The sequence below is a fragment of the Aythya fuligula genome, chromosome W (assembly GCF_009819795.1).
Source record: "Aythya fuligula isolate bAytFul2 chromosome W, bAytFul2.pri, whole genome shotgun sequence".
Lineage (NCBI taxonomy): Eukaryota > Metazoa > Chordata > Aves > Anseriformes > Anatidae > Aythya > Aythya fuligula.
Genome location: NC_045594.1, coordinates 13,035,085 through 13,045,254, shown reverse-complemented (window position 1 = coordinate 13,045,254; position 10,170 = coordinate 13,035,085). Strand labels below are relative to the sequence as shown.

Below are 10,170 nucleotides of genomic sequence, written 5' to 3'. Positions count from 1 at the left end.
TAACAATGAATTTAAAAAGTCACATATGGCCCTTACCTAACTGGAAGCAGTAATTTTAATCCCTAAACCTAAATGCTACTACAACACCCTGAAAGGAATCAATTTTCTCTCTTGATAACCATAATCCCTTCCCTTAAAACTAACATTTAAATGCTCTATTTAACCCTAGACTCCCTGGCAGACGTAAAACACCCGTAAAACACAGAACTTGTCTATACCTGAACCAGAGACATGACAGCACAAGCAGAACACCAAAGACTCCCACTAAAACTTTGCTTAATCTCTAACACAGAATGTAAAAAAGAGGTACCGAGGGGGCTAGAGAAAGCTCAGCTCTACCTCATCATCTCCTGCCCCATCAGGAGCAATGTGACTGTGGCAGGGACTGTGAGGTCACTTCTGTCTCTGCACTTGATAGGGCAGCAGCAGGACCGTGACACGGAAAGGGACTGTGAGGTCACTTGTGTCTGGAGGTGGCAGGTCAGCCTTGACATAGACCTGGGATCTGCACTTTTGGGCTGACGTCTGGCAGTGGCCCTGCTAGGCCAGCAGAAGGCACCTGCTTGGCATGCTGACTGGGGGATCCCCTCTGCCTCCAGACCCAGGAGGACCCAGGCAGAAAGAAGGCCCCAACATGGGTTGTCCTGTCCCTTCTGCTTGAGTCCATGAGTGGGCAGCAGGAGGCACAAGGCTTGGCTGTGTCTAGCCAAGAAGCTGCAAGGCCAGCAGCAGGCCCCTGGCTTGGAAGCTGCTGCTGAGGTGACTTGTGTCTGGTTGGCTGAGAGGCCACAAGGAGCCTGCTGGGTTGGGATGCCTACTTCAGGAGTGGTTTCCTCCCTGATGGAGTTTACTTTGGTAGTAGGAAAGAGCAGGAGAGAAAAAACTGCCACAAAGTGCACCATGGATTATTGGCACTGGCTACAAGGAAGAAGAAATATGCAGGGGAAGAACTGGTCTTGCTGCTAGAGTCTGAGGCAAAGAAGGCATTAAGTACCTCAGCCTTTACCTTATCTCGAGATCATTACCAGATTTCCCCCATGTCCAATGAAGGATGATGATTCTTCTCATTCCTCTTTTATTTAAAGTATTTCTATAAGCAGTCTTTATTGTCTTTGACAGTAATAGACAGATGGAGCTCCAGGTGGGCTTTGGCCTTTGAACTTTGACCTGCACAGCCCCATAACATTCAGGACCCAGCTCCAGACAAACTGACAGCATGCATGAGAATGAAGAACAGAAAAAGTAGAATCTGGCAGCCTTCCACCGACTGATTTTCTGTGACTCTGTGACACAGTTCCATTCAACTGGTTACTCCTGTATTATCCAAACGTTCATAATGCTCGTAATGCTACTATCTTGTCAGAGATAGCACAGTCACACAAAGGTTGAAGCATCTGCCTGCAGATATGAACGGCTGACAGAAAGGAGCATGAGTGTGGGGGAATGTTGAGAAACTGCAGGATTTTGCCTAAAGTAACTTCTTGATGTTTACAAGGAGAAGGACCCAGTCCTGCACCAGAGGAAGAGGAACCCCATGCATTAGGGCAGACTGGGACCCTGCTGAGTGAGCAGTGCCCAGGAGGAGAGGGCCTGGGCACCACGAAGGATGCCATACGAGCAGTAGTGCCTCCTCACGAGGAACCAGGCCAGCTTCCTACAGAGCTGCCTTACGAGGAGCATGGCCACCAAGAAAATCTGAATTACCAGACTCAGCTCAGATCCCCTGAGACACCACACAAACAGTGAAAACAACTAGCCAGTAAAGAGGTGCAGGTCTGGGAGTCACTAGGACATCCTCATGTGGAGAGGAGCAATGAGAATGGCAAGACTCAAAGTCCCAACAGGACTGAGGTCTTTGTGTCCATGGCTATGGCTGTTGTCACTGTCACTGAGGCCTATGAGGACACAGCTTATTCTTAATGCACCAGGGCCTCATTGCCTCCTCGCCCACACCATGAAGCAGGCAGGGGTTGTACCATTCTCCTGCACTTGGCCATACACATCCCCATCTCCTACGGCCCCACAAAGAGCCCTGAGCAACCTGTCAAAGGAAAGATCTCCCTTCCTTGAGTTGGGACTCAAGGCCAGGCCCTTGTGATTGGTGACAAACATCCGGTTTGTCCACACATTAGTGTCACCTTCACACAGCTTTTGTCTCCTTGTCCTCACTGCCTCCACTGTTCTGCTCTAATTAGCTCCAAGGGAGGCTGTGTCAGTGCTGGCCCTCAGGGGGACACTGCAGGAAACTTGCCTCTGACTTGGACTTCTGGAGAGATGTCTTCAACTGCCTCTGAGTGCCTGAGGTTTGTGGGCTCATCAGCAAAGCCCCCAGAGGGGTGATTGCAGTGCCTTGGGCTGGTGCTGTGCTGCTGAGCTGGGCCGGGCTCATGGGACAGAGAGAGCTCGTGGCAAGAGGGCCGTGGTGCAGAGAGACAGCTGTGCCCAGGAGCAGCTCCTCTGCACAGTGCAGCAAGGCTGGGGGCTATGACCGCAGCTGGCATGGGGAGAGGTGAGAAGGAGAGAGGGCTTGGATCCTGTGGTTCCACAAGTTTCACATACACCCAAATCTCAAGCCTGTGCCACACTGCTGCTGGCCTAGGCCTTTTACTTCAGATAGAGGCCTTTTCCTGCAGCATATACCACATTCATCATGGCACAAAAATACTGTTTCTACACCAACGTTCTGGAGCCTCCTTCATGTTAGGCCACATTTCAGTGTCCTTCGTGCTGCTTGCAGGGTTTTGTCTCATGGATGAACTGGATCACAGAATCCCAGAATCATCTAGGCTGGAAGAGACCTCCAAGATCACCTAGTCCAACCTCTGACCTACCACTAACAAGTCCTCCACTAAACCATATCACAAAGGATCACTGAGTATTCTGAAGCCCAATACCATGCTACTGTTGTTGTGATGATGATGATGATGATGATGATGATGATTAATATTATTACTGTTATTTTTACTTAGCCTCTGAAGCACAGAATCGGAGAATCATACAACGGTTGAGTTGGAAAGCACCTCGACGATCATCTAGTTCCAACCCCCCACAGGCAGGGACACCACCCCCTAGATCAGGTTGCTCAGGGGCTCATCTAACGTGGCCTTGAACACCCCCAGGGATGGAATATCCACAGCCTCAGCCACAGCATTCCACTCCCTGGAAGGCAAGTCATCAAGCCCCATAGACTTGTACTTCTTGAGCTTCTTCAGGTGGCATCAAATCTTCTCTTCACTTACAACAGGTGGGAATTTGCACCCCCAGCCTCTACCTATGGGTTCAGAGAATGAAAGACTTGGGAAGCCTGACTGGCAGGGAAGACTGAGGCAAAGAAGTTGTTGAGTCCCTCTGCCTTCTCCATGTCTGTCATTACCAGTTCACCCTTCTCATCCATCAGAGGGGGTACAATCTCCTTGGCCTTTCTTTTCTGAGCAAAGTACCTATAGGATCTCTTCCTGTTATGCTTTTCATCCCCCGATAAGCTGAGTTCCATCCATGCCTTGGCTTTCCTTATCCCATCCCTGCACATCCAAAACTGAAACATGTGAGAGGGCCTGGGAAAAGGAACCCTGGATCCACAGAAGCCACTTGGGAAACAAAACTTGTAGCTCGGGAGCATGGTTTTGTGGAGGTGTAGAGCTGATGGGCACATTGCACAGGATACACCTAAAGACCTTTGTGCCCTTTTCCCTCCTGACTACAACGCCACTTCCTTCTCAGGAATGGAGGAGGCAACAGAGGTGAGACAGATACACTGAGATGTTAAATGCCATCAGAAAGCTGATCCCGGTAAGATATGGGGAGGTCAGGAGCAGCCTGAACAAGAGACGTGAGATTTTGGGGTGGTATGAGGAGCATGGCCAGCAGAAATTAATGATTTCATGGAGGTAAGCGAATTCATGCTATGCCAATCCTGCAGTAACACTGACTTAAAACAGTAATGTATGTCCCTTACCTTACTGGAAACAGTGATTTTAATCCCTAAACCTCAATGCTACTACAACACTCTGAAAGGAATCAATTTTCTCTCTTGATAACCATAATCCCTTCACTTAACACTAACATTTAAATGCTCTATTTAACCCTAAACACCTTGGCAGATGTAAAACACCTGTAAACCACAGAGCTTGTCCATACTTCCACCACAGACATGACAGCACAAGTAGAACACCAAACACTCCCCCTAAAACTTTGCTTAATCTCTAACCCAGAAAGTGAAAAAGAGATACCGAGGGGGCTAGAGAAAATTCAGCTCTGCCTCAGGATCTACTGCCCCACCAGGAGGAATGTGACTGTGGTAGGGACTGTGAGGTCACTTCTGTCTCTGCACTTGATAGGGCAGCAGCAGGAACGTGTCACGGAAAGGGACTGTGAGGTCACTTGTGTCTGGAGATGGCAGGACACCCTTGCCTTCTCCCTGGGATCTGCACTTTTGGGCTGACATCTGGCAGTGGCCCTTCTAGGCCAACAGAAGGCACCTGCTTGGCATGCTGACTGGGGGATCCCCTCTGCCTCCAGAGCCAGGAGGACCCAGGCAGAAAGAAGGCCCCAACATGGGTTGTCCTGTCCCTTCTGCTTGAGTCCATGACTGGGCAGCAGGAGGCACAAGGCTTGGCTGTGTGTAGCCAAGAAGCTGCAAGGCCAGCAGCAGGCCCATGGCTTGGAAGGTGCTGCTGAGGTGACTTGTGTCTGCTTGGCTGAGAGGCCGCAAGGAGCCTGCTGGGTTGGGATGCCTACTTCAGGAGTGGTTTCCACGTTGATGGATCTTCCTTTGGTAGTAGGAAAGAGCAGGAGAGAAAAAAATGCCACAGACTGTGCAATGGAAGGTTCGCACTGGCCATGAGGAGGAAGAAGTGACTAGGGGAACAACTGGTCTTGCTTCTAGTAACAGAGGCAAAGAAGGCATTAAAGTGTCTCAGCCTTTAACTCATTCCTTGTCACCAGGGTTTCTCCCCCAAAATCCAATAAAGCATTATGATTCTCCCTAATCCTCCTTCATTTAAAGTATTTATTTAAATTTTTATCTTTTATTTTCTATTTGTTTATTGTCTTTGACAGTAATAGATGGATTGAGCTCCAGCTGGGCTTTGGCCCTTCTAATTTTGATCTGCACAGCCCCATAACATTCAGGACACAGCTCCAGAGAAACTGACAGCATGCATGAGAAGAAAGTGCAGCAAATGTGGAACCTGACAGCCTTCCATCCCCTGCCCCTGAGTGACTGTGCTGCAATGCCATTTAGTCAGTTACTCCTGAATTATCCACATTTCCCTGCAACTCTTGCTGCTGCTGCTGTCTAGTCAGATATAGCACAATTACCCATAAATTGAACTCTCTGCCTGCTGACATTAACAGCTGATAGAAGGGAGCATCACTGTGGGTGAACCTTGAGAATCTGCAGGATTTTGACTTCAGAAAACTGTTGACTTTAACATGGAGAAGAGCCCAGTCCTGTACCAGAGGAAGAGAAACCCCACACATCAGGGCAGACTGGGACACTGCTGAGTGAGTAGTGGCCAGGAGGAGAGGGCCTGGGCACCACGAGGGATGACATAGAGCAGTAGTGCATGTTCACCAGGAACCAGGCCAGCTTCCTACAGAGCTGCCTTATGAGGGGCATGGCCACCAAGAAGATCTGAGTTATCAGACTCAGCTCAGATCTGCTGTGACACCACAGAGATAAGGGTCTACAGCCAAAAAGGAAAGATGTGGAGGTCTTGGAGTCCCTAGGAAAGCCATGTATAGACAGGGTAGAGGACTGTGGCAAGGCTGAAAGTCCCAACAGGACCAGGTCTTTGTGTTCATATCTATGACTGTTGTCTCTGCCACTGAGGCCTATGAGGAGACAGCTGATCGTTAAAGCACCAGGGCCTCATTGCCTCCTCATCCCCTCCCATGAAGCAGGCAGGGGTCGTACCATTCTCCTGCACTTGGCCATGCACATCCCCATCTCCTACTGCCCCACAAAGAGCCCTGAGCAAGGTGTGACTGCTAAGGATCTCCCTTCCCAGGGGACATGGGTCAAGGCCTGGCCCATGTGCTTGCTGACACACATCCAGTTTTCCTACACATCAGTGTCACCTTCACATTGCCTTTGTCTCCTTGTCCTCACTGCCTCCAGGGTTCTGCTCTAACGAGGTCCAAGGGAGGCTGTGTCAGTGCTGGCCCTCAGGGGGACACTGCAGGAAACTTGCCTGGGACTTGGACTTCTGGAGAGCTGTCTTCAATTGTGTCTGAGTGTCTGAGGTTCATGGGCTCATCAGCAAAGCCCCCAGAGGGGTGATTGCAGTGCCTTGGGCTGGTGCTGTGCTGCTGAGCTGGGCCAGGCTCGTGGGATAGAGAGAGCTCGTGGCAAGAGGGCCGTGGTGCAGAGAGACAGCTGTGGCCAGGAGCAGCTCCTCTGCACAGCACAGCAGGGCTGGGGGCACTGCCTGCAGAGACAGAGTGCTTAAAGGCAGGCAGAAGTGGCAGGATGCACAGAGCTCACTGGGGGAGAACACTTCCCAGCCCTGAACCCGGTAAGTCTCTTGCTGGAGGGCAATGCAGCTTTTGGTCCTGGAGGAAGGAGAAGCCAGGGGTGCAGGAAGGGCTTCTCATGGCTGTGGTGCAGAGCAGGGTCCCTGCACTCAGCCTGCCTGGGAGCCCAGGGGCTTGGGCAGACGAAGGGCAGTGCAGGGGCTGCCTGCAAAGTGAAGGCACTTTCTGCACTCTCTACCTGCCTCTTCTTGCTCTGATTGTGGGGCAGGCTCGATGTTAATGGGGTAGTTGGATTTGCACTGGTGACTGAGCTTCCTATTGCATTGAACTGAGACACAAACAGGTTAGTGATGAACGTGAGAATATCCCTTCTTTTCTGTCTGCTTACAGACTGCACCAGGGCTTTTCTGAGCTGTTCTTCAGGACCTGCAGACAAGGGGATGTGCTTTTTCAACACAGCCTCTGTGTTCATCCATCCCCCAGCTGAGTGCTGCAAGCAGCCAGCAGCTGAGCACCAGGGGATGGACAGAGCAGCCCTCCCGGATGTGCCCTCTGGTTAAGGTGTGTCTCCACAGCAACAACATTAACCATTTCACTGGATTAGAGGTGTCCCACTAGGGGCGGATGGGCAGAAGTGGCTGCTGTGTACAGGACATTCAGCAAGCACAAAGCAGGGCTCCAGACAAGGAGATAGACAAAGGGCCTCTTGGAAACAGGTAATGTAAGGCTTTTACTGGGAATTTTGGTCAGAGACTTTACTCATAACAGTCTATACATGTATAATTTCTTTCATTTCATAGGTTCTATGTCGGAGGTCAGCAAATGCCCAACAGCAGCTCAGTGAGTGAGTTCCTCCTGCTGGCATTCGCAGACACGTGTGAGCTGCAGCTCCTGCACTTTGCGCTCTTCCTGGGCATCTACCTGGCTGCCCTCCTGGGCAACGGCCTCATCCTCAGCGCCGTAGCCTGCCACCACCACCTCCACACCCCCATGTACTTCTTCCTCCTCAACCTCGCCCTCCTCGACGTGGGCTGCATCTCCACCACTCTGCCCAAAGCCATGGCCAATGCCCTCTGGGACACCAGGGCCATCTCTTATCAAGGCTGTGCTGCCCAACTCTTTCTCTTTGCTTTCTTGGTTGTAGCTGAGTATTGTCTCCTCACTGTCATGGCCTATGACCGCTATGTTGCCATCTGCAAGCCCCTGCACTACGGGAGCCTCGTGGACAGCAGAGCTTGTGCCCAGATGGCAGCAGCTGCCTGGGGCAGTGGCTTTCTCACTGCTGTTCTACACACGGCCACTACATTTTCAGTGCCCCTCTGCCGAGGCAAGTCTTTGGACCAGTTCTTCTGTGAAATCCCCCAGATCCTCAAGCTCTCCTGCTCAGATGCCTACCACAGGGAAGTCGGGGCACTTGTGTTTAGTTTTTCTTTAACATTTGGTTGTTTTGTCTTCATTGTCGTGTCCTATGTGCGGATCTTCAGGGCAGTGCTGAGGATGCCCTCTGAGCAGTGTCGGCACAAGGCCTTCTCCACGTGCCTCCCTCACCTGGCTGTGGTCTCCCTCTTTGTCAGCACTGGCATGTTTGCCTACCTGAAGCCCCCCTCAATTTCCTCGCCATCCTTGGACATGGTCATAGCAGTTCTATATGCGGTGGTGCCTCCAGTATTGAATCCTCTCATCTACAGTATGAGAAATCAGGACCTCAAGGAAGCCTTGTGGAAATTGCTGTTTAGATGTGTTGCAGGAGAATAAGTGCTCAGTCTGCTTCTGCAGATGAGTCCTAATGTTACTTGTAATAGGAACGGCCTATAGTCTATTTCTTTTTGTTTGTGTGCTTGTCTGCAATTTTGTTACTCGATTTCCTTAGTTATAGTTTGGTTAACGTTACCCACTAAAATTATATTATTCATCCCAATTCCACTTAAGTATGTATTTTTCAAGTCTAGCTCAGCGACTATACAAAAAGAGCCCGTCTGCCTGTGAACTTAAGGAAGGAGCCTGCACTGCCGCCTTATTCTGACATCCTTCATCTGAGACCAGGCCTGGCTCTGCAGGGGCAGTGCACATGTGCAGGGGTGCAGAGGAAAAGAGTCCCATCCCAGCAGCACGGCCAGGGAGCACCAGCGCTTGGGGCATGCAGAGCTGTTCTCTTGCCACTGCCGCCCTGTCCTGCTGAGCCCTGCTGGTGGGGTCAGGCCCGGCTGATCCTGGAGCTTGGTGCCAGTGCTGCTGTGGGGCTGTGCTGGGACTGCAGGCAGGGACAGGCAGTGGGCACGGCAGTGGCACAGCTGGCCTCCACTGCAGCACATCCCTCCTAGGGGGGGATCTCCTCCGAGGTGGACTGACCAGAGCTCAAGTGCTCAGTCTGCTGTGAGCAGGCAGAGGACAGCTCTGCCGCCCCAGGACACTGGGCACCACAGCCCCCTCGCTCTGCAGAGCAGCACTGCTAGCTGGGGCTGGAGCTTAGAGGGTGCTTCCCCTGAGTGTCTTCTAGGCTGGCTTCCGGCTTCCGGATGTGAGTGTGATCTTCACTGTGCACAAGGAGCTGAGAGACCACCAACAGGCACAGGGCTGGAACATTGTCTGCAAGGTCCCTCCTGCCCTAGCACCTCACAGGACTGGCACGGAACTGGCTCCTGAGTGTCAGAGAGGCTGGGAGCCCAGCAGGTGTGCCATGGGCTTGGAGGATCACAACCAGATCAATTCTACCTGGGCAGGTCCTGGCCCAAAAAGGGGGTGTTTTGTAGGTGTGGTATTATAAGCTCAGTCGTGCCTCAGAAGCACTAAGTCCAGCAGGAAGTGAAAGGCTATTGAAGGGCCTGTGAGTTGACTGCTTTCTGAATTAGCTGACAGGTCACCCTTAACTCCTGGCTGGGACGTGTGCCTTTAGGCTCACATCTGCCGGTGTCCATGGTAGGGCAGCGGAAGGCACTTGCTGTGCATGTAGTTTCTGAGATTGGCTCTTTCTAAGTACCTGGTAGGCCCCATAGTGGAAGAGGTCTTGGATAGGGGTTGTCATGTCAGAGATGTCAGCTTTTGCCTGAAGTCATCCTTTAGGACTGCTTTCAGTTTTCGACACAGAGGGGGCCACTGCCTCCAAGACGCTTGGGGCAAACTGAACCATGCATGAGGGTTTGGAAAAAGATAGCCTGGGTGCACAGAAGCCATTCCATATCTAAAAGTTGGAGGCAGGAAACAAAATTTTGAGGTGGTACAAGAGCTGCTGGGCACATTGTGCAGGGTTCAGCTACAGCCTTTGTGTTCTTTTCCATCCTGACTTAGAGGTCATGTCAGTTTCAAAAAAGGTGTAGCCAACAGATGTGAGGCAGATACTTTGAGATCATGAAAGCCATCAGAAAGCTGCCCCTAAGAAGATGACTGATATGGCGAAGTCAGGAAAAGCCTGGCCAGGAGAGATGTGAGATTTGAGGGAGGAAAGAGGAGCTTAGCCAGCAGAAATTAATGATTTCTGTGAGGTTGGAACATTCAGGCAATGTTCATTTTGCTGTAACACTGACTTAAAATAGTCATGTAAAGCCCTTGCACTATTTTAACCCGTGACATTAATCCCCAAACCTAAATGATACCCCACATCCTGACAGGAATCCACTATTCTTATGCCTGACCTCAAAGTATCCCTTCAAGACAAAACACAGCCTATAGCCACTTCCCTTTATCTTGAGTCTCTTG

The 10,170-nt window shown here is 51.1% G+C and overlaps 1 protein-coding gene across 1 annotated transcript; it reads left to right on the top strand.

The window, feature by feature from the left end:
• Window positions 1-7,299: 7,299 nt before the first annotated feature.
• LOC116501318 (olfactory receptor 14C36-like) lies at window positions 7,300-8,232 on the top strand. The gene has a single exon (XM_032206837.1). The coding sequence runs from the start codon at window positions 7,300-7,302 to the stop codon at window positions 8,230-8,232; it is 933 nt and encodes a 310-aa protein (XP_032062728.1).
• The last annotated feature ends 1,938 nt before the right edge of the window (window positions 8,233-10,170 follow it).